Below are 24,277 nucleotides of genomic sequence, written 5' to 3' on the forward strand. Positions count from 1 at the left end.
TGTTTAAAAAGAGAAAAGGCAATTTTATTTGGGCCAAACCATTTTAAGATCTTGAAAGGATTTTTCTGTTTTCCTTGTTCTGCAGCCCTCCCTACCTCACTCCCCCCAGACCTCAGGTTGTTCGCAGCCCCGGCCCCCCCTAAGCGGGTGTAGTTTATTGCCAGTCATGGTGCTGTCTGCTCTGGAAAGTCGCAGGAAAAGCTGATAAGGTGCTGAGGACAGAAATCTCGGGTCTTATCTCTTGCTAGCACATGGTGCCGAGAGTGCATCCTTTTCCTGTCCTAGGACAAGAGACATAAACTGGCCATCTCCTGGCAGCCAGGACTGCAAACAGGGCTGGGGGCTGCCTCTACTTTCTGGAGGAGCCACAAAGGAGAAAGTGGGCCACTGCTTTTGTCCAAGTTGTTTTAGTCCCAGTGAAAATACAAGTTGTCTTCTAGATCAGCAAATGTAGCTCCATAAAAGGCGGTCATTTAAAAGAAGAGGAGGCACAGTGAGGGTGAGGGTGAGGGAAGGGCTCCAGAGCGCCCAAGGGCTGGACGTCTGGCCGCCTTGTGTGGTTAGTTTTGCTAGGACATAGGTTTGGCCTGAGAGGATTAGATTTGGCTTTTTTTGTTTGACAGATCAAACAACTGGTTTTAAGAGCTTTTGTGTTAATAAGAAATCGTCCCCCCATGGCCTTGTGTGGGAGCAGAAGAGTGAAATGTGGGCTCTCTTTCCTTCTGCCCTTCCCTCCTGCCAGGAGAGCAGCTTTCTCTCCCAGATTTTCACCCTGTGAGGTCTGCACAGCTGAGTAGAAAAGGCGGGGCTCTGCTTCCTGTGCTGTGGTCTGTGGGGAGGACAGGCTGGAGTGGGGTGCTCGGGTGAGGTGAGTCTGGGCGTCCCCATCTCTCTGTGGTACAGCCCTGAGCTCCTCACAGGTCATCTTGAACCCTACTGAGGACCCACCTACAGACTTTACAGTATTGGGAAGACACTGGTCAGCTGGACAATTCTAATAGCTGGTTGTTAAAATTCTAGAAGTAGATAAAAAACTTTAGTTGTTAGCTTTTTAGTTAACTTTTTAAACTAAGGTTCCATTTTATTCCTGAAAGCGTGTTCATCTCTCCTCCAGGTGCTGTGAAATTGTCAAGGCTATAATGAATATTAGAACTGTAACAGACCTTCGAAAATAGAGTTGTTTTCCCACTGGAAGCCCTGGAGTCCTAGGAACCTTGGGCCCTTTACCAGGAGATGGGGGAGCAGAGGGGAGGGGAGGATGAGGCACTGAGCTTTGAGTTACCCCAACCCTGCCCCAACCAAAGCTCCCCTTAAGTGTGGAACCCATTGTCCTTGTATTGGAGATTTCCTTTGTGTTTTTTTTTTTTGTTGTTGTTGTTGTTGTTGTTAAAGATTTATTTATTTATTTGAAAGAGTTACACAGAGAGAGAAGGAGATGCAGAGAGAGAGGTCTTCCATCCGATGGTTTACTCCCCAATTGGCGGCAACAGCCGGAGTTGCGCTGATCCGAAGCCAGGAGCCAGGAGCTTCTTCTGGGTCTCTCACATGGGTGCAGGGGCCCAAGGACTTGGGCCATCCTCTACTGCTTTCCCAGGCCATAGCAGAGAGCTGGATCAGAAGTGGAGCAGCAGGGACTCCAACCGGCTTCCATATGGGATGCCAGCACTGCAGGTGGTGGCTTTACCTGCTGTGCCACAGCAGCCTGAAGATTTCCTTTAAAGAAAGGCCTGTGATACTAAAACTGTTTGAAGAAGGATACTGAGTAGCCTTACTTCCTTGTCTTGCAAATGCTCTAATGGAGGCCCAGAAAGGCCATTGACTTGTACAAGATCACACATTCTGTCAGTTGTGAATCAGATCTTTGAACTATGTGGGTCAGTGCCTACATAGAACGCAGCACCTGTTTTCTTTCCTTGGAAGCTAGTATTTTAAAGGAAAGCCACTCAAAGTTATAGTCCATAGACCTGCCTGCAAAGCTAAGAACAGAAATTAAGCATTTAGAAACACATAGGGCCATGTGTTGTGGCTCGCTGTGTTAAGACACTGCTTGGGAAGCCCTCATCCTATGCCAGAGTGCCTGGGGTCAAGTCTCACCTCTACTTCCCGCCCAGCTTCCTGCTCATGTGAAACCTAGGAAGCAGCAGATGATGGCGCACGTGCCTGGGCCCTGTCACCCACATGGGAAAGCCAGATTGAATTTTGGTTTTGGCCTGGCCCAGCCCTGGCTATTGTGGGCATTTGGGGAGTGAACCAGTGGGCAGAAGGTTTCTCTCTTACTATCTCTTGCCCTGTCACTCTGCCTTTCAGATTAAAAAAAAATTTTTTTTGACAGGCGGAGTTAGTCAGTGAGAGAGAGAGACAGAGAGAAAGGTCTTCCTTCCATTGGTTCACCCCACAAATGGCCACCACGGCCGGCGCCCTGCGCCAGTCCAAAGCCGGGAGCCAGGTACTTCCTCCTAAATGTTTTTAAAAAGGAAATTTTTATATAATTTGATAGTGAGGCTTATAAATTGGAACTTAAGTTTTATATATCTTTATGAATTTTTGTTTTCCTGATACATTTTTTTTCTAAAGATTTATTTTGTTTATTTGAAAGGCAGAGTTACAGAGAGAGGGAGGGGGAGAGGTAGAGACCTTCCGTCCATTGCTTCACTCTCCAGCTGGCCACAGTGGCCTGAACTGGACCAGACTATTTCATTCGGGTTTCCCACTTGGGTGCAGGGGCCCAAGGTCTTGGGCTGTCTTCTGCTGCTTTCCCAGGCACATTAGCAGATAGCTGGATTGGAAGTGGAGCAGCCCGGACTTGAACCAACACCCATATAGGATGCCAGTGTGACAGACGACTGCTTAACCTGTTATGCTACAACACTGGCTCACTAATAATTCATTTCTTAACAAAAATCCTGGCCTGCATGAGCTGGAGATGTAAAGAGACACATAAACAAATAAATAAGCTAGTTCTCCAGCCCTGACAGTTGGAGAAGCACTGGGCTGTAGGGCACTGAGTCCCCCCTGACCTTGAGGCTGGGGCCCTGAGGACCACACGTGTGCGTCCTTACGCAGGAGAGGCAGGGCCTGCTCACAGAACCCTCTGTACTCTGAGCAGGTAGGAAGACAGGATTTCTTGTTCTTCTTCACATAAACTTTTAATATCTTTCTGGCTTATAAAATAAAAAGGTTACAGCTTGTGTAAAACCCAGAAAAGGGGTCATTATAGGATTATATGTTTAATGGCAGTAGTAATGTTTATTTTTATGGGCCCTTTGGAGTTATAATTTCAGCTTAATTGCTTAGAGTTTTTCTGGAATAAGATTGTGTACAGTTGATTTTGTTGTTATTTGATTTCTATTCTATCCTCAAAATAAATTGCCCTAGTGTGTTATCTTTTTTTGTTGTTGTTTTGAGCACATCTACCATGAGACCTATGCAATGTACAATTTACTTTTAAAACATGACTCATTGGGTTCAGACTTTTATTTAATTTGACTCCTGGTAACTTCAATATCTATTAAACGTAGACTGTTTTTTTGCTCTACCAGTTTACTCCTGAAAGTATTTTTATTTGCTGCCTTGATTTCTGGTGAATTATAAAGGGTCTATACAAAGATTAGCTTTTCATAATGTCTAGGAATTGAGAGAGGGAACCTTTGTGGGCTAGTCAATCGGATTTGCCTAAATTAATTTATTCTTTTAAAAATAATCTTGACTAGAGGTTGGCATTGTGGCACAGTAGGTTATGCTGCAGCCTGCTGTGCTGGCATCCCATATGAGCACTGGTTTGAGTCCCAATTTCTGATCCAGCTTCCCGCTAATGTGCCTGGGAAGGCAGCAGAAGATGGCCCAAGTGCTTGGGTCCCTGCACCCACGTGGGAGGCTTGGTGGAGTTCTAGGCTCCTGGCTTTGGCCTGGTCCAGCACCAGCCCTTGTGGCCATCTGGGGTGTGAACCCCCAGGTAGAAGATTTCTCTCTCTCTCTCTCTCTCTCTCTCTCTGTGTGTGTGTGTGTGTGTAACACTAATTTTCAAATAAATTTTTAAAAAAATAATCTCGACTAATTATTCCAGATAATTTATTCATGCTCTATTCCTAGTTTCAAAATATTCTCTAATAAATCTTATTTTCTGTAAACCTTAAATCTTACTCTTCAAAAACTGCTATGCTTTGTAAAATAAGGAGTCTACACCGGAGTTGTCTCAATTCTGAAACACTCTTCAGATCTTTTTATGGTGTAAGGGATGGGAGAGACAGAACCCTCTGGAAGCCTGTGCTTTTTTTCTTTGAGATTCGCATAGCAGCCACCATCTGTGCATAAAAACTGCTCCTTGTGCCTCTTGAGAGCAGGGGAGAGAACCAGTTGACCTAGAATTCTCAAATACAGTGGCTTTGGAGTATTTTTAGGCTCCGTTCAGAGAAGTCGGTCCTGTGTCACATTGATCATGTCTAGCTTTGGAGGGGCTCATTTATCTCATGGTGGCCCGTGTGTGGTGAAAGGTTGTCACATGAGTCTGTGCAGCACTGTCCGAGGCCAAGGGCCTGTCAGGCAGACCAGGAGCCTGCTCCTCTCTTTCTCTTTTCCCGCAGAGGCTGTGTGACTCTTGTCAGTGATCCCCATGTCAGTCACTTGCGGAGATGTCGCCATAGAGCACCATAGATGTCACCTGGTGAACCGTGCTTATGTTGCCGTTTTTTGGTGAATGGTGATTTGGGCAGCTGACTAGGAAAATGAAATAAAGAACAGAAAATGAACAGCTTGGTTAGCACTGGCCTTCAGATGAGGAACTTGGCGTTCATTATTTGTATTTCTCAACTGAATGCTAGCGAAGAGCCAGTGGTTCTGTCCCTGCAGCTCCCGATGCCTTCTCTGAGATGTCTGGTTCTTGTGTGTGAGTTTGTAAATTCCAAGCTGAGCTGTGAGGCCTGATTCCTAGCAGGTAGCTCTGCGTGTGTGCAGGCCTGCTGAGAGCTCTCTGATGTCACATTACTTCCTCTTTCCTCCTTTGCTGCTCAGACACAGGCCACAGTTAGCAGCCCCTCAGTTCTCTGGCATGATTCAGTAAGGTGGGCATTCTGTCACAGGCGAGAGACTCAGACTGGGACCTCATCAAAGCCCCAAATCCTCCGCCTCTGGACGGATTGTAGTCCCCCTAACCTGGACGGATAGTAGTCCCGCCACGACCTCCAGGGGAAGCCTGAAACCAAGGGTAGCTCTGAATCCTGTAATTTAATGCCTTTTCCTTCTTAACTAAACATAGACTGTGGCTACAATTTTTGCAGGTTGGGGTGCAACAGCAAAACTAAAACATTTCTTTTTCCTTCTTCATGGTTTCACAAATAGGCAGTTCGTTTTTACTGCAGATCTTAGCAACCTTAGCATATGATTTTTTTAACTTAAAAGTCCAGAACTTTCATCTTTGCTCTTAAAGGAAGCAGTTTACAGCATTTGCTTTGCCAGTGTGTCTGTTATGCTTTGGAGCCGTTATTGAGAAAGCTAAGGGTTACTTCAACATACACTGTAGGGCCGACACTGTGGCATAGTAGGTTAAGCCTCTTGTAGGAGCACCAGTTTGAGTCCCGGCTGCTCCACTTCCAATTCAACTCCCTGTTGATGGCCTGGGAAAGCAGTAGAAGATGGCCCAAGTGCTTGAGCCCCTGCACCCACATGGGAGACCTAGAAAAAGCTCCTGACTCCTGGCTTCAGATCAGCCCAGCTCCAATTGTTACAGCCATTTAGGGAGTGAACCTGCAGATAGAAGACCTCTGTCTGTCTATAACTGTGCCTCTCAAATTAAAAGAAAAAAAAGTACTGTAATAATGCCTCAGCCCACTGATAACTCATACAGCTACACAGTGACTGGTAGGTCAGTAGCCTACACAGCCCAGATACGCTAGAAAAGTTACGAATTATGTCTTTCACAGGCTCGTGCCAGATTCTAGCCCTGGGCTCTGAACAGCACAGAATTTTTTTTTTTTTTTTTTTTGACAGGCAGAGTGGACAGTGAGAGAGAGAGAGACAGAGAGAAAGGTCTTTCTTTTGCCGTTGGTTCACCCTCCAATGGCTGCCACAGCTGGTGCACCGCGCCTATCCGAAGGCAGGAGCCAGGTACTTATCCTGGTCTCCCATGGGGTGCAGGGCCCAAGCACTTGGGCCATCCTCCACTGCACTCTCTGGCCACAGCAGAGAGCTGGCCTGGAAGAGGGGCAACCGGGACAGAATCCAGTGCCCTGACCGGGACTAGAACCTGGTGTGCCGGTGCCGCAAGGCGGAGGATTAGCCTACTGAGCTGTGGCGCCGGCTCTGAACAGCACAGAATTTAAAACTTCAGAATTGTTTATTATTGGAGTTTTCCAGTTAGTATTTTTGGACCAAGTTGACAGTAACTAACTGACACCAGGTATCTTAGTCCGTTTGCTGCTGCTGTAATAGAATACCTGAGGCCGGGTGGCATATAAAGACCAGAGGGGTGTTTCTCACGGTTCTGGAGGCTGGGAGTCCCAATGCCAAGGTGCCAGTGTCCGGTCAGGCTTCCTCGTGCAAGACATGGCAGGAGGCTTTACCAGGAGAGCAGTGTTCCATCGCGAATCTGTCTTCCTCTTCTGAGAGGGGCACTAGTGCATCATGAGGGCTCTATACTTACGACCTCACCTTACCCTTATCTCCTCCCAGAGGTCCACCTCCACATGCCATCAACGTAGAAATCTGGGATTGTTTCCAACACATGAACTCTTTCCAGCCTAGTATTACATAAAGCAAAACTACAGATCAGGGGAGACTGCTCTGTGTGTGTGTGTGTATGTGTGTGCTTGAAAAGCACCTGGCATTTCTGAAATTCAGCGGTACAATATTCATAAAAGCATATTATACTTTATAATACACCACTCAGTAAATACTTAGCTGTATCATGTATACTTTTTTAAGTAAGAAAATAAATTTCCACTGATCTTTTAGTATTGAAATTCAAAATTTTATTTATGGGCCCTGGTTTTTAAGTGTCATGAAATATTCTTTTGACACCTCAACCAGCTTGAGGTTGATCTACAAAGAGATAGATCCATGGCCACAGTTTGTCAAGCCTTGTTCTAGAAAGAATCCTTATAGAATGCCCACATAGTGGACTTCTGACACATGCCACGGGGTCCTATACCTGTTTGTGAGTGTGCACACACACGTACAATTTCTTTTTTTCTTTTTTTTTTTTCTTTTTTTTGACAGGCAGAGTGGACAGTGAGAGAGAGAGACAGAGAGAAAGGTCTTCCTTTTGCCGTTGGTTCACCCTCCAATGGCCACCGCGGTGGGTGCGCAGCGCGCCGCGCCTATCCAAAGGCAGGAGCCAGGTGCTTATCCTGGTCTCCCATGGGGTGCAGGGCCCAAGCACTTGGGCCATCCTCCACTGCACTCCCTGGCCACAGCAGAGAGCTGGCCTGGAAGAGGAACAACCGGGACAGAATCCAGTGCCCTGACCGGGACTAGAACCTGGTGTGCCGGTGCCGCAAGGCGGAGGATTAGCCTACTGAGCTGTGGCGCCGGCCCGTACAATTTCTAAATGTGTTTTCGAGCTGAGTTGCTGCATACTTCTTGTTCTGTTGTTGCAATGTCTCTTCAGCCACCATGGGTTTTAAATTCGTTTTTGACTTGTGACACTTGCTAATGCTTACAGTGATAGAATCTTCCAAGTAAATTTCCTGAGACTGGTTACTACTGAGACTTTGTAGGCTTGGCCTGCCTCCAGATTTAAAGTGATAGATGTCTCGAAACAAAGTACGTGATTTCACACTTGGATAAACTTTTTTGATTGTAAAAATAGCTCTTTGTCGGTAAAACACTGAATGTTTTCAATTATATGGAAACCGCGAAGGCAATGCATGAAACCACAAAGGTAGCACCGGACGCTAACTAGCAATGCGACACAGTGGCACCAGGCACACTCACTGCCGGCTGAGCCGTAGATGACTCCTGGGAGCTTTCTCAGGCTGTTTTCGCTCAGGGGACGGTGGAGGCTGTGCTGTAGCAGCGTGCTGCTGGGGCACCTGGCGACACTTCCGTCCCACTGTCCGTCGGCTCCAGATGAGTGCTTCCCTTTGCCTCTGTGGTTCAGCCACGCCGCACATTGTCTGTCGCATCCCGCAGAAACGGCGCACAGTTCCCACACACACGGCACCCTGGCTTTTCCGATTGACTTGTCTTGGTTGACTGTGGTAACACATGGAATAACCAACTAGGAGAAGAAAGGTATGGCTTCTTTGGCTGGGTTCCTATGTATAGTGATTGCTAAGGGCCACAGGGTGTGATTCTGCTCACCCCAGAGAGGATTCGTATATACCTTGTAGTAGTTGGAGAAGTAGTGTCATCATGAGGCAAGGTTCCGATAAGAAGGGACTAGTTTCTTCTACATGGGAAGAATATATACTGCAAAATGCTGCCTGGATTTGCTTCTTGACATTAGACTTGGCTGGTGGGTGGATAAATCTCTGCTGACAAATGTGAAGGGTGTCTTCAGTGGGGACGGGGGCTCTGCACAGCCTTGGTGTGCCTGGCTTGGGCGTTTTGTGCTTTTTTTTTGAGTAGTCACCTTACCTTTGTCCTCTTTTTTTTCTTTTCTTTTTTTTTTTTTTTTTTTTTGACAGGCTGAGTGGACAGTGAGAGAGAGACAGAGAGAAAGGTCTTCCTTTGCCACTGGTTCACCCTCCAATGGCCGCCGCGGCCGGTGCACCGCACTGATCCGAAGCCAGGAGCCAGGTGCTTCTCCTGGTCTCCCATGTGGGTGCAGGGCCCAAGGACTTGGGCCATCCTCCACTGCACTCCTGGGCCATAGCAGAGAGCTGGCCTGGAAGAGGAGCAACCGGGACAGAATCTGGGGCCCCGACTGGGACTAGAGCCCAGCGTGCCGGCACCGCAGGCGGAGGATTAGCCTATCGAGCCATGGCACTGGCCTACCTTTGTCCTCATTAGAGAGGTTGGGCTGAGTGCAGATGGAGTAAAATGATCCCTGCACTTAGAAGATTTTTATTCCATTGGGAAGATGCTTACAGAGCAAATTATCCAAAAACAGAGACTAGCAACAATTAATTGCTGGTCACAGATGATAAGCAAGAGAGGGTGTTCCACAAGGAATGAATGAGATTTGTTGAAGGAATGCGCTCGCCTGTGATGTGGCGAAGAGCGAAGAGCGCTGAGCGCTGTAGGCCCGTGTGGTAGGTGAGCGAATCCGTTCATGCTGCCCCCGCCGTAGGAGAGGGTTTCTAGTACACATCCAGCAGACCGTAGGTCTCAGCATCCTGACGGGTCACAGAGTCACTCAGACCTCCACTGCTGTCTGTCCAAAACGGATCGGTGCAACTTCTGCCTCCCAGGGTAAAGACGCAGCTCGAGCTTGTCAGGGTCGCCCGGCTGGAGAGCTTGGAAAGGTACAGAATGTTCTGCAAGCGGCTCACTTGCCAAGCTTTCTTAACTTTCCGTGGACTAATCCGGCACACACTGATGACAGACGGGCCCTGGTGGCAGTGAGTGTTTGCTCATCACAGGCAGTGGCCATCAGAGCTAATACTCCAGTTGCTAAACACATTAGCCTTGAGCTCTGGGTGTCTACTTGTTCTTTCAATGAGAAAAGTTCATTGAAGGATTACTGTTGTGGCATGACCTCTGTGTCTTAACTTGGAAGTCAGAAAGCTGCCCTCCTCCTGCCACTTCACGCCCGCAGGAGTGTATGAGGCAAGCCGAGAGCCGAAACGCCTTCCCTGGGCTGCGGCCTTGATCGGGAGTAGCAGGACTTGGGGCGTGTGCCGCAGGGAGCTCAGTAGGTACTGAGCTGACCCGAAAGATGCGAACAGTGTTTGTACTGGACGAATGAAGAGAAGCCTGTCTGGGCCATTTCCCTGGTAATCCATCTCAGTGTGTATGTCTGAGTGACACAAGAGCAAATTCATCTGTGAACCTAGATGAGTTTGTGTGGACGGCTCATCGAGCTAAGCCTCTTGATAGAATATGTAAAGGAAACAAAGAACGGGCTCATAATTCTGTAGATCCTAGAGAAGACTTGGCTTACGTAGTTTCAGATGTCCTTCAGGGACCTGATATAGTAAGGGTGAGGGTCAGCGCTGTGGCGTAGCTGGTAAAGCTGCTGCCTGCAGTGCCAGCATCCCGTATGGGTGCTGGTTCGAGTCCCAGCTGCTCCACTTCCAATTCAGCTCTCTGCTGTGGCCTGGGAAAACAGTAGAAGATGGCCCAAGTCCCTGTGGCCCCTGCACCCATGTGGGAGACCCGGAGGAAGTTTCTGGCTTCTGCCTTCAGATCAGCACAGTTCTGACCGTTGCAGCCAACTGGGGAGTGAACCAGCAGATGAAATACCCCTCTCTCTCTCTCTGCCTCTGCCTCTCCCTCTCCTTCTCTCTCTGTGTAACTCTTTCAAATAAATAAAGAAATCTTTAAAAAAAAAAAAATACAGCACGGGTGTATCTGTCTGTCTTTCTCTCCAAGGTCATCTTTCCTTAGTATCTGCTGTGCCCCCTCACTTCAGTGGTAATTCAGAATTACCAGAGGCGGACGTGGCATGAAGTTTCTCCAGGTCAAATCATGGCACATGGCATTGACCCTCTGTATTGCTGATGCACAGTGCAAAAGCAGTCAAAGAGAGCTAAGGGCGGGACGGACTGCCACACTAAGTACAGTAGCCCCCACCCTAACCCAAGACCCGCAGTGGGTGCCTGAAACTTTGGATAGTACCACATCTCACATAAACCATGTTTATTCCTGTCTGTACAATAAAGTTCAGTTTCTACATTAGGCACAGCAAGAAATTAGCAGCAATCACTTATAATAAACAGTTATAGCAAAGTGGTATAATAAAAGTTTATGCTCCAGGGCCATTACAGAAAGGAATAAGGGTTGCTTGAATGCATCCAGTGTGGTGTTGTGACGGTGGCTGTGATAACAGTGGTGGCTCCTAAAGGCCGGCAGGCAGGTAGCATGCACAGTGTGGATATGGTGGACAGAGAGAGGGTGCACAGCCCCGGCAGGACAGAGCAGGACTGCACGGGATCTCACCACATTATTCAGAATGGTGTGCAGCTTCCAACTTAGGGACAGTCTATTTCTGGAGTTTTTCATTTGATGTTTTTGGACTGTGGGTGGGGGACTACTGACACCAACTTTCCGTGTTGGAAATGTCCGAGTAGAAGTTGGCCAACATCCACCCAGGAGGGATTCTTGCCTTGAGTGGAAGTTTAGACTTACGTTTCACTTCCTGCTTTATAACAGTCACAGTTTGTCAAGTGAATGTATATGCTAATTTGGCAAATTATAAAACTCCTAAGCCTGGCTTCCAGCTATTTTTAATTTGCGTGAATTGCAAACCAGATAATAGAGGTTTATTGTCTTTTAAAGGTAGTAGCTATTTCTTCTGACATTTTTCCTACCGGCAGCTTGCATCTGTTAACCTGCCTTCCTCAGAATTGAGCTTGCATCTCAGTCTCTGGATTATACAACCAGTGGAGAATGGGCTTTAGTGTTGGGATGGCTTCTGTGGAGAGAGAAAGGTGACACATGAGTCTGTGTAATGCAGGCCGCGGGTCATGGCACAGCGGAGGATGGAGCACGGCTTTGTGCCTGGCAGCCCGGGAACCAAACCCTGCTCCTGCCCCTGCCCCTTCCCAGGAAGCACTGCGAGTCTCAGGTCTCCCCTCCACGCTCCTCTGGCTGCTGGAAGTACAGGAGGTGCTGTGTGCCGATCAGTGCCGGCGTGCAGAAGTCCCCCGGGGGTGGTCACTTAGGGAGACGTGTCGTCTCATGGTCGAGCAGGCAGTCCTGCGAGACTCTTCTTGCTTGGAGCTGTTGAGACTGAAGTGGGGAGCAGAGCCTCCGGAGCTGCCTGCGTTCTGCCTCACTGGGTGGTCACTGAGGGGTTGCAGTCAAGGCCCCAGGTGCAATGGGGAGTGTCGGTCATCAGTGTTTGTTTTTTTGCTTTGTTTTGCCTTGTTTTTTAAGGTTTATTTATTTATTTATTTGAAAGCAGAGTTACAGAAAGAGAGAGAAAGAGATCTTCCGTCCACTGGGTCACTCCCCAAATGGCCGTAACAGCCAGAGCTGGGCCGATCTGAAGCCAGGACCCAGGAGCTTCTTCCAGGTCTCCCATGTGGGTGCAGGGGCCCAAGGACTTGGGCCATCTTCTACTGCTTTCCCAGGCCATAGCAGAGAGCAGGATCAGAAGAGGAGCAGCCGGGACTCGAACCAGAGCCCATATGGGATGCCGGCACTACAGGTGGCAGCTTTACCCACTATGCCACAGCGCCAGCCCCAGTCATTGGTGTTTTTAACGAACTGTGTACACTCAGCAACTCTGAAGGACTTGAGGAGACTGTCAGACTCTCGGTGAGCAGATGAGGTTAACCCTCAGACAGTTCTTTAGAACAGCACAAGAAAGAGTGGCTTCTGAAATACACAGGAAGTATTTCAGGACTCATCATGTGCCTTTGTGTCTGATTAGTGAAAGGGAAGTTAGAGCAGAGTCAACATCACATCTTTAGAGACAGCAGTTTCTGAACTGTTTGGTTAAATCTCTTACCATTTCTCCTCCTCACTCGCTGAACTCGTTCAAACTTCACCTTAGGTAAACCACTTGGTCCTGGGCATGCACACTTACATATGACCTGCTGCTGTGCTGCCCGGAGTTTGGCTGAGTTGAGAGAGGACCTGGGAACCTGTAGGATTCAGCAGAGAGCTGGGGGTCCCAAGGGCAAAGCCCCCGCTCCCACACACTTGGACTCTCTCACCTTTATCCATCTTTTAACCTTTCTCTTGTATGTCATCACCAGCTAGCTATTAAAACTGATGGCATTTGAGGGGAGCTTCAAGAACCAGACTGAAGCCGAGTTTATTCCAGAAACCCACCACCTTTTCACTGCCAGCCTGTTGGCATTGCTGCCCCGTGTGCCCCACCCCACCCCTGTCTACCTTTTGAGAACACTTACAGTATGCGAAGGATCAGTAGAGGTTTTCAAGCCATATTATATGCAAAGAAACTCAAACCATAAGTACAACATGGGAATGTATTATCATTTTTAAAGGTTCCAGCTTCGGGGCCAGCACTATAGCACAGTGGGTTGAAGCCCTGGCTTCAAGCCGGTTCTAGTCCCAGCTGGTTCTAGTCCCAGCTGCTCCCCTTCCGATCCAGTTCTCTGCTTTGGCCTAGGAAAGCAATACAGGATGGCCCAAGCCATTGGGCCCCTGCACCCGCGTGGGAGACCAGGAAGAAGCTCCTGGCTTCTGGCTTCGGATTGGCACAGCTCTAGCTGTTGTGGTCATCTGGGGAGTGAACCAGCAGATGGAAGACCTTTCTCTCTGTCTCTACCTTTCTCTGTAACTCTGTCTTTCAAATAAATAAAATAAGTCTTTAAAAAAAGAAAAAATGATTCCAGCTTCTTACTGCCTGCCTTAGGAAAGTAAGTGTTGGTCTGATTTTCCAGGAGTTAGATTTAAAATCAATTATATCCAGCTAACATTCACTGCAGATTTTAGATTTTAGCTTCTGCATAGTGGCAGTTCTTTCAAATGAATTCTTAAATATTATTCATTACAAAATCGCATATGGCTCTTCCAGCCCACACAGGCAGCATTAGTGGATGTGGTCTTTGCCTTCTTACGGGTGGTGAACGCATTTCCTCATGGGTCCACTGTAGCTCTGTTCTTGTCACTTCTCCATATTGACATGGCAGGTAGGCGATCGTCTTCTCTGAGCCGAGCTCATCTCTGCTGCTCTAACAAGAACCGCTGGACCTTACCTGCTCTGCTGTCTCGTGGAGTGATGGTCAGCTCAAGTACAGTGCAGCCCTGCAAGGAACTTTAGAAGTCATCTCATTTAATGCTTACTTCACTGATGAGCTAGCTGAGGCCCAGAGGCGATCGGGGATTTATTGGAGGACCTCCATTGGTTAATGGCTGGAATTGGAGTTGCAGAAGACAGGGATGTTTCCTGAATCCTTGGGGTTAAATCAAATATTGGCAAAACAATTAGTGGACCACACCTCCCTTGGTAGTATTTTTTATGGAACCAGAAGTTTTCAAGTTACTTTTTAGTTTGTTTTACTACTTTTTGGAATACCATTAGCATACTGGGACATTGTCAATATTCATGAAGTCGTGAAAAATCACATTTAAATGTTATAGAATTTTTTTGAGATTATATTGTGTGTTTAATAGGGGATGTGGAAAGATGCAAGTTGTCTCTGTTTCTAAATACTGAAAAGTAATTGGTGCTTTTTTAATACTTGTTCAATCTAAATAGAGACCAGATGTGAAAAGTATTAGTTTTTTTGAAAATGTGTCTACTTTTTTATGTGTTGCCATGGCCAAGAGCATAGAACCAGGGTTACAATCTCTGTAGTAGAAGCGGTTTCTGATTTCAAGTGCAGAAAGTGTGAGTTCTGGGCGCCATTCCTGGGGGAAGCAGATTTTGAGTGTCCCTGGGTTCTGAAGCAGTGTGTCCTTGTAGTGTGGGCTGACACTACACAGCTGTCCCCAGCAAGTCATTGTTTTGCCTGAGCTTTCCTTGGGATACATAGGATTTAGGTGCCAGCATCTCTTGTTTGTCTCCATGCTGCGCTAGATTTGGTGTGTAGTAACCCTTGGTTATTAAACCCCTGATCACCATATACTTCCTTTCTGGGGTTGGAAAGATGTGCTGCATTCACCGGCAACTCCAAAATGATCTTGTATTTCCTAATAATTAGTGATTAATACCAGCTATCAGATCCAGTGATTAAAGTGTTAAAGCAAAAGCGGAGAAGATGGTAAACAGGTGAGCAAGTCGGGAGCTGTGGTGTATGGCTGGCATGTGAGTGAGTTGCAATGGCAGGCCCCTTGGGTGCCGTGTTACTCTCAAGTGAGACCTCTGCTGTGGAATCAGGCAGCTTTCCCAGAGCCTGTGGCCCGTGTGGCTGTGGGCGTGCGTGGGCTGGACGTGGAGCCAGAGGGGCGGGCCCTGAGCCTTGAGAAGGTTTGCACTCTGCTGTGCGGGATGTCAGCTTTCATTCAGCTTTTGAGGACGAAAAGACAAAGTGACCTGGTTGTTGTCTCCCAGGACAGCTCCTTATCATTTTTCTTCTGGCAAAAATTGAATTTTGTAGATAAAATACAAACATCTCCAAAATGCAGTTGATTTATTCCATCTGCTCTGCATTTGGTGTTTTGAAATGACAAAGGTGGCCATGTGATGATTATTTCTGTGTAGCCTCCAGATGGAAGAAAATCAGGTTAGTGTTGATTTGGTGAGCGGTGGTGTTGCCGGGGTGCCTTTCCGGGACAGGGTCCACTCGGGAACCAGCCATCCATTGATACGATGTTGGTTCTGCTGGAACTTCATATGAGACACTCCTTTCAATTCCACTGAGCTGGTTTTTGAGGCCACCGTATCAAGAAAATACAGGGTCCATTTAAATGTGTTGGTTCGTAATTGAGTCAGCTGCTAAATTTGAAATCATTTGTAGACTCCTATGTGAAAATTGCTTCATTCAGAAACTTTCCTGCCCTCCCCACATGAAAGGGGAGAGCAGTTGCCTGCTGCTGTGAGACTCAGTGAACAAGAAGGAAGAGGCCAGGTAGTGATGAAACCCACACTCAGCATCGTGGTTTAATGACTGGGTTATCTTAAGTCCCTGTGGGCAGAGTCACTGTGGGCGTGGGCTTTACTGAAGCATATTCCTTAGATTCCACGAAGGTGCTTCCTTCTTCACACGGACGCTTTCGTCACCTGCCAGCCACAGTCCTACAGGGGCACCAGCCTTTCGCTGCCTCTCCCAGCCTCTTGTGTAAGGAATGTTCTCCTGCTTCTCAAGCGTTAAAACCAGAACATAAACCTCACTTAATCCCAGCTGTTATGAATGAGTAATTGCTCACATTTAAAGAGAAGACTAACACGGCCATGAGTATCTGGTCCGCGTCCGAGTAGGAGGAGGGGCATCTCCCTTCTCCCCACCACTCGCCAAAGCCCTCCCCCAAGCTCCCTATTCTTTGATCGGGGAGGACTTCGTGGCCGGGCTCTGCCTGTGTTCCTCACAAGCTGGCTTCCGGGTTGGAATCTGGCTCTTGTCCTCGTGGGAGCGTTCACCTACACAGGTAGCATCTGTGTTTCTAGGTCAGTGCCCAGAGACCTGTGTCACCTTAATGGGGCTGCAGTCAGCTCCTGAGAACCTCACAAAGCACCAGAACGTCTGTGTCCCTGTCTTTTATGGGAGACAGTCACCATTGATGGCGTGGCTTCTGGGCTGTGTTCACTGAGCGGCCCGGCGAGGGGACCTGCCAGTTAGTCCTGTTAGCCTCTGTCTGTTCAGCTGCTGCCCCACAGAGTACTCAACCACATGGCCACGTGGCCTCTGCTTCGCGGCTCAGGCCCCAGGGCCAGCCCCAGGGCCAGCAGAGGGGAGGAAGGGAAGGGGGAACCCAGCCCTCAGCTGCTGAGTGCGTGGTCCCTCATGGAGTGCTCCTGGGGGCTGTCAGAGTGAACCATTGACACCTAACAGCTTTGTCACTCTTCCCTGCCTTAGGACGATCCCAGCCCTAGCTCTCCGGACGGGAACGAAGCCTCCACGACAACCAGCGCCTTCACCATCCAGGAGTATTTTGCCAAGCGGATGGCCGAGCTGAAGAACAAAGCACAGGTCACGGCTCCAGGGACTGATCTCTCAGAGACCCCCATGAAACGGAAGAAGCGAAAGAAAAGCAGCAGAGAGACAGCAGACAAAAATGGAGAGGAGCACCCCCAACCCAAGGCCAAGCGGCCAGAGAAGGGAAAGCCTGAGGGAGATGGGGACCGCGAGCCAGCGGCCAAGAAGAAGAAAAGAGCAGGAGGCCCCTCTGGGGATGAGGGTCCCGATGCTGCTGCCCTGGCTGCAGAGGGTTGGGTGCAGCCAGCTGGAGACCAGGACTGTACCCCAGAGCCCCAGAAAAGGAGAGGAAAGAAACAGCTGCAGCAGCCGGCAGAGGTACAGGAGCCGGTGGACCCTGCCCTGGATGAAGCCCCAGTGAACAGGAAGAAGAAGAAGAAGAAGAAAGGTTCCAGGTGAACTCTCCCAAGCCAGGGCCTTCCGACCGCTCAGCTGTCAGGGCGCTGCCAGGGCCAACGCCTTTGGCCTGCAGTCAGGGCAGAGCGAACCCCAGGCCATGTGGGGACATCTTTCAACATGCCCGCCGACCGCCGCGTCCCACCTGCTCTCCGCGGTTGTCCCAGACCCTCTTCCCAGGGGCACTTTTTAAAAAGGTTCCAAATCATGGCTTTCATAAACAAATAAATTTTTTTTTTAAACTCTGAGCCCTTCATGAGGGTGTTTTCATGTTCATACAAATACATCCAGTTGTGTGTGTGCACACACATTGACATCTCAATCTGTGTTTGTGGTGGTTTCCTTCAGTAACAACGAATTGTGCTTCCTTGTGAAGGACTTAGGCTAATTAAAGGATTAAGAGGCAATAGTTTGGATTGAGATAGTTCCTTTTGTTCCATAGCCAACCATATATTTTTGCCAAGTAGGAATTACAGGACTACATTCCCGAATCAGAGGGCTTTTTGTTGTCTTGTGTTGTGTTGTTTGTGTTTTGATGGGGAAACTATTCAAATGGCTTCTCTTCCACTAAGCAGTGGCAGCCATGTGCGCTCAGCTCTTCTCCCCACGACCTCAGAGCCGAGAGGTGGACTGACGCTGGGGACATCTCCATCTTCCGTTCTCACATCAGCCTTTTCTTGCTTCCTGCACTGTCAGCAGTCAGATACAGTTGCACTGTGGGGTCCTGGGAAGCATTGGCCCGTGGTAGGCTTCGCCTTGGTTTGCACGATTCGGAGGTCTTCAGGAAGTTCAAAACGAAGCTGTCTTGAAATCCATCTCTAGATTGAGGCTGCCTGAAGAGCGTTCTTTAAGGAGTAGAAGCCATACAAACAGTCAGACACCTGTCCGCCCTGCTCCAAGTGCAGGCTGTCGCCTCCTTGTGTTTGTGCAGCCTTCCCCTGCCGCACACTGGCCTGTCCCTTGTGCTCGTCACCCAGCTAACTGCGGGCAATCCATGGCCTCCCTAGGACACAGAACAGGTGCAGGCTGTAGAGGGCCCCAGGCCTTCCCCTGCCTCGTGTCCCCTCTGCCTTCTTAGCTCCCTTGATCTTCTCTTCCTCGCCCCCTCTCTGGCACTGCTGCTGTTTTCGCTCCAGCTTTCCTGTACCCTGCTCCCCCAGCTTGCTGGGGCGGTCTTGTCGCCCGCTGGCCTCCTCCTGACAGGCCTGTCAGGGAGCTGTGGGCGTGGCAGGGAAACCTGGGCCAGGTGCTGCTCTCCACTTGATTTATAGCTGGCTGCTGGTAACAGGAACTAAAACTCACCCACACTTTGGTGACCTTTTGCCCTTGATTTTAGCTCTCGAGGTCAGACATTAGATAGTAAGCATGGTCCCAAGTCTTGAAATTGAGAAGAAGTGTCAGGAATGAGTGGTTTTAGTCTCTAACAACCCTAATTGTCTAAATACACACACACAGTCTGCAGAGAAGATTCTTAGGAATTCAAGCTGAAGTTGTCACGCCCCTCCAAGGGTTTAGAATCCCAGGCTAATCATAAAGTCACTTTTCTTCACAGAGGTACCTGCCCACGTTACCTCTGCTTGTCTCGTCTTGTATGGGCAACTAGGAATCCAGGGCGAGTGGGGATATGGAAAACCTAAAGGGAGCTATCTTTTTGAAAATATATGCACACTGTTTGGTTTTTTCTGGCCTTTTCTTGTATTGACTTTAGCGACAAAAATGAGAACCCGGAGAAGACGCCAAATGGTGTGAGTTTGGGAGGCAGGTGTGGTGCACGTAGGGCGGAGTGAGGTGCAGGCTGGGGGGGGGGGGGGGGCAGGAGGAGAGGGTGGTGCCGGAGGGCAGTTGTAGTTCCTGGGAGGAGGGCTTCCACGGCAGGTGAACGTGCGACGTGGCCGGGCTGGAGGCAGGACTGGGGTGATGTGCGGCCCAGGAAGGCCTGTGCTCAGGGAGAGCAGACAGGGCGGCCATTCGCATTGAAGGAGACAGAGGCGCAACGGTCTTCAGAAATCCCCAGCTTCGATTTCCCCACCTGTTTTTCTTTCAGACCACTTAGTTTCCTGCGTCTAAGTGGAATAAATACTCTGAAATGACATTTCCTAGGCCTGAGGCTGTTTAAATTGTTGGCATATGAACCCTCTTTCTTGGTTGAATTATTCCACTAGATAAAAATACAATGATTTTATAGTCTTCAACACTTGCCTTAGCATCCTTCAGTTTTAGGGGAAATGTAGGTTTCCAGAAAACGACTTGTCCTGGGAAGAGGTCCTACCGAGTGTGTGTGTCCTGAAGCAACCTTTTTTACCTTTTCTATTAAACGGGAATCATGAGTGAAGTCCAGTGGGCCTGGCCCTCGCCCAGGCACTTTAAGCCCGGCTCTCGCTGTGCTCAGCCCCGCAGGGAGGGAGGCAGCTGTTAGCATCTGTTCACTGCTTGCTTCCTCTGTAGAGTTCCGCTGCCCCCGACGCCCAGCCGCGCTCCCATCCCTTCTGGGCCTCAGCTGCCCGCCTTGCTCCTCTTCGTCTGTCCTCTGTCGAGCCCTCGCCTTGCATCCTATTTCCCCTGTCCTCAGCGACGCTCCCTGTGAACGTTTAAGTGAGGATGTATTTGAAGGCTGGCAAACTGCAAAGCGCTTTATAGTTACTCTGAATCTGTCTGCATGAGCCATGGAGAAAACACATCGGCGTGCAGACACTGCACACCGAAAACTCTCGGTGGCACTTCCTTTCCAACCTGCCCAAGATGTTGGTGAGAAATCGGGTAAGGCAGTCCTCTAAATCCTGTTTGCACGCCTGGGAAAAGCACACAGTTTCTTCTCATTTGTGGGAAATGCCGGTGCCTTTGAAAGCGGAAGGCTGAGTGAACACTGGTTTTCCAGCGCAGTGCACACCTCCGCCTCTCTCCTTCACCTGTTCACTGACTGGCTGCTGCAGCAAGCCGAGACCTGCTTTCTCGAAAGAAACAGCATCAGAGCAATGTCCGGGCACAATCTCCGAGTGATCTCAGCGCTTGGCTCAGCAGGCACGACTATTTCGATTTGAGTAAGAACTTCCTCACCGCCTGCCACCCTGTTTATCTCCCAGGTTCTGCAGCCGCTGCAATTTGGAGCCTGTTGTGCTGGCGTGTGGGGCTGGGGAGGTCAGGTTGGGTGCTCCAGTGCGTGGTTCCGAGTGCTCGATTATTAATGAGCAAATTAGCCCCACGTCCTAACGATGTCTAAACTCCTATGCAATCTGTAAGTATATTCAAATGACGTGTACAAAGCACCCATGAAAGCAGTCAGGGAGAGGCCACAGAAGACGTCAGGCCGAGAAGGGTGAGTGGCAGTGGGGTGAGGAGCTGTGGCTGGTGCAGCTGCTCCACGAGCCGTTCCCTCCCACTGCACTGGAGCTGAATTTTTGGGTGAACCTGAAGCGAACTTCAAGGAAAGCGACAGTGAATCCTTCAGCAGAGGAGAGAGCTTTGTAATCAGTTATATCTGAAATGTTCTATTTGTATTTTCTATATCGGATGTGCTTAGAGAAAGATGAAATGCTGAAAACATTTATTAAGCATCGATTCGAGGCTACAGGCCAGTTCAAGACAGAGGAATGCAACCGTGTCTCCCATTCAAGTTCTGTCAACTTGTGTCATTTAGAATGGGCCACCATTTCCTGGAATAATCCCAGCATGATTTGCTCAGGACTAGCCTCTGTCCCGGCCGATGGCGTTCGCTCCTCGTTAGCGTTCGTGTCAATGTTGCTCATGTTGGGTGGGAATCTGGGACCTGAATCTCAGGGATGACTTTCTTTCTGCTGAAATCTCCCCGCTAGCGTTTCTGGCCTGGGCAACCTGATGTTCACTCTCCCACACACAGTGTGTTGGAAATGGCTTCTGTCTAAGCAGGGAGGTGTTCCCAGTTCCCCACCTGCTGTGGCAGGAAGAGGAGAGGGAACCTCGAGGTAGCCCCACTCCACCCACCAGCCAGCGACACCCTGAGCCTGGAGGGGACAGCTACAGAGATGTGATCATTTGTTAAAGAAATGGAGAACTACGGAAGGCAACCCCCAAGTGCAGTTTCCAAACCTGGAGGAAGTAGGTTGTGGGCAATCCGGGGGATCCGCAGCACTGTGGCTGACGGGAGCACCCTCATCTTCCTCACCCCCGCGAGGCCCCGCGGTGACCACTCCAGACCTACGAAGTCTTCCTCCCCCGCCGTCTGGGCTCCGTGAGACTCCCCTCCCGGGTCTCCTCTCCTGATTGCTGCTCGGTCTTCCCCCTTCTGCCATCAGTGCAGTGTGAGGCGGTGGCAGGAAGGCCTTGGAGGTCCTGAGCCCGGCTCTGCCCTCCCCTTCGGCTCTGAGCACTCCCACAGGTGCCGTTAGTGCTCCCAGGCTTCCACTTTATCTGCAGCTGACACCCCAAGGACCCATTCAGTGCGTCCTTTCCAGGCCACCTCTTGGGCCCCATCACTGCCTCGGGGACCCCACGCTCCATTTGCTCTGGCCCTCGTCGAGAGCCGTTTTCAGCTGTTCATCCTGGTGGAGTGCCCTCAGCATCCTCCAGGCAGGTGCTTGCCTGTGACGCCCCCCCTACACACACACACACACACACACACACACACACACGACCCCGTGCCTGGTCATCGCCGCCCTTGTCTCACGGAGCTGGCCTCCATTCCATCCTCTGTGCCTCAGTCCAGTTCACCGTAGTACTTCTCCCCTGGCTTGCAGGTGCCCGCCTTCCGTCTGTCCCTCAGGTATGTTACTGTGGCTCTCCACTCCCAGCTACTGGGTGTCCGTCCTCCACCCCCTGCCTCATGCCCTCAGTCCCTCCAGCCTTCCCTGAGCAGCTCTTCCTTTCTGAAATGTCAGCGTGCTCTCCACGCTCAGCCAAGTCCGCCCGCATTAATGCTGTGTTGATATACCGCTCCCCATTCAGACGTAGGGCTCCTGAAGGCAATGCTCATCTATATCCTGAGGGCACCCAGGATGATGCCTTGCGCTTAGTAGGGCTCATATGCATAAGAAATGAACAGACCTCAGAGGTCGAGGGTATATCCCAGGGCGATGGGGTATGGCCAGGGTCGCACGAGGCCACAGCCCACCTTTGAAGTCCGTCTCCCAACCTCCGCGCTAGGGTCTTCCTGGAAACTGCCCAGACCACTGGGTCTCAAGAGACCCTTCCTAGGGCCTTGTTTGCGAGTCTTCCTTCCTCGAAGGACGGCCATAAGATTAAGCGAAGTGCAGACCCAGCACAGCACGCGACTGGGCACTCGGCACATCCTCTTCCCTCCTCGCTCTCGGGGGAAGAAACGCGAGGTCGGCACTGCGGGGGGTCGTTAGGCCGCTCCGAGTGATGCCACCGTGTCTTACACAGTCTTCCAAACCCACGAAGCGCACAACACCGAGGGTGACTCCTACTCTAAACTACAGTCCCTGGGAGACCATGAGGCAATGCAGGTCTGAGTGGACAGTGAGAGAGAGAGACAGAGAGAAAGGTCTTCCTTTGCCGTTGGTTCACCCTCCAATGGCCGGCGCGCTGCGCTGATCGGAAGGCAGGAGCCAGGTACTTCTCCTGGTCTCCCATGGGGTGCAGGGCCCGAGTACTTGGGCCATCCTCCACTGCACTCCTGGGCCATAGCAGAGGGCCGGCCTGGAAGAGGGACAACTGGCGCCCCGACCGGGACTAGAACCCGGTGTGCCGGCGCCGCAAGGTGGAGGATTAGCCTAGTGAGCCGCGGCGCTGGCCGGGGCCTGCCTCTTAATTTTGCTACAACCCTAGAACTCCTGTAAGGAGGTAAAGAGGGTAAAGAAAAAGCAAATGCTCTCCTGTGGAGTGGGGAGCGCAGGCATACTCAGGCAGGCCGACACCCACTCTCAGGTGCGGGGAGCCCGGCACTGCGGCCCCGGTGCTCTGTGGCACCATCGCCGGGGCTCCAGCGACTCTTCGCTCAGGACTGGCAGGCTCCAGGCTGAGAATCTGGAAGGTGTGGTCAGGTCACCCTGGAGACAGCAGAGTCCCGGGAGGACCTAGGGCTGGCCACCGGGGGCGGTAACCTGTGAGCAGGCCCTGGGGCAGGCTGAGGTGTGGTCCCGTTGACTCAGACTTCTCAGGTGACAGGCGTCAGGATCCTGCCCTTGCCTGGGACTCCTGGCAGCCCCGAGTGGAGCAAGTTGTTGCAATTTAGCCTGGAGGGATTACAAAATCCTGCTGTGATGGGGCAAGGCACTGACACTGGGAGATGAACAAATGATGTGAACTGATCTGGAAGAGAGAGGACAAGAATATGCTAGATGTACGCGTATAAGCCAGTGGGCCTTCCAGGTAGAGGATCCTTCTAGATGTACGTCCCTGAGACAAGATGTGCCGCTCACCTCAACCCTGTAGCCGTATTTTTACATCAAGAGTTGCTGAGTGCCTTGACCAGTTCAAAAGGTGGCAGGGGGAATGTCCACCCACCAGGAAGTCTCCCCAGCCCTTTCTGATGCTAGGAAGTTTATAGATGCGATGTTTGAGTTTTGTTGTAATAATTGAATTTATTCTGCTGGACGGGTGAGTTAGTTCATGCAAACTATAGTTACTTCCCAAGTGGAAGAAGCGTACGAAGGCACCATCAGATGCGTTTAATCCCTGAGGCTCTGTGCTGGATGCTGGAAATGCAGAGATGACACAGCGGGGCCCCAGCCCTCAGAGGTCACCATCAGTTACCTGCGCCATGGAGACTGGAAGAGCAAAGCCGTTCGCTTCCTTTGGGTAGCCACAAGTTTATGTGACCAAATTCAGAAGGACACTGTCAAAAGATTTTGTGAGCCCATGAATGCTCCTGCGGAGTTGCTGGGCAGCAGAACCCCTGTGCGTGGACGCCTTGGTGTGGAAGTTCAGAGGCATCTTCAGGGATGACCTTGAACCCTTTTGCTGGAGCCGGGCTTACTAGGTTTTGAGTCTCGCTTCATGGACCCTGGATTCTAGAAATGTCACCAGATGGGTGCAGATGAAGGCGGTGATTCGGTGCAGAACCACACCAGACGGAAGGGAAGGGGCTGCAGGATGTCCTGTGGGCTCTGTCGGGGCTGGGCCTTCTCCTGCCCGGCCCCTGAGGGGCGCCCTGCTGCTAAGACCCCTCCATCACAACCTTGCAGGTCAGGGCGCAATGTGAGGCCTCAGCCCCTGCACTCCCCATCCCTAGTGCTCAACCAGGGCAGTGGAAGGAGGTTATGGGAACAGCCGGGGAGGGTGGCTGCTCTGTGTGCCTT

The 24,277-nt window shown here is 50.3% G+C and overlaps 1 protein-coding gene across 3 annotated transcripts in view; it reads left to right on the forward strand.

The window, feature by feature from the left end:
- The window catches only part of PINX1 (PIN2 (TERF1) interacting telomerase inhibitor 1), a 94,303-nt gene extending 77,010 nt beyond the window's left edge, over window positions 1-17,293 (forward strand). For all 3 annotated transcript variants that reach the window (XM_008248958.4, XM_070068210.1, XM_017337759.3), the window contains exon 7: window positions 16,530-17,293. In XM_008248958.4, the coding sequence (XP_008247180.1) occupies window positions 16,530-17,048 (519 nt within the window). In that variant the 3' untranslated portion in view covers window positions 17,049-17,293. The remainder of the gene's footprint in view (window positions 1-16,529) is intronic.
- Window positions 17,294-24,277: the final 6,984 nt, after the last annotated feature.

Source organism: Oryctolagus cuniculus, chromosome 2 (genome assembly GCF_964237555.1).
Source record: "Oryctolagus cuniculus chromosome 2, mOryCun1.1, whole genome shotgun sequence".
Lineage (NCBI taxonomy): Eukaryota > Metazoa > Chordata > Mammalia > Lagomorpha > Leporidae > Oryctolagus > Oryctolagus cuniculus.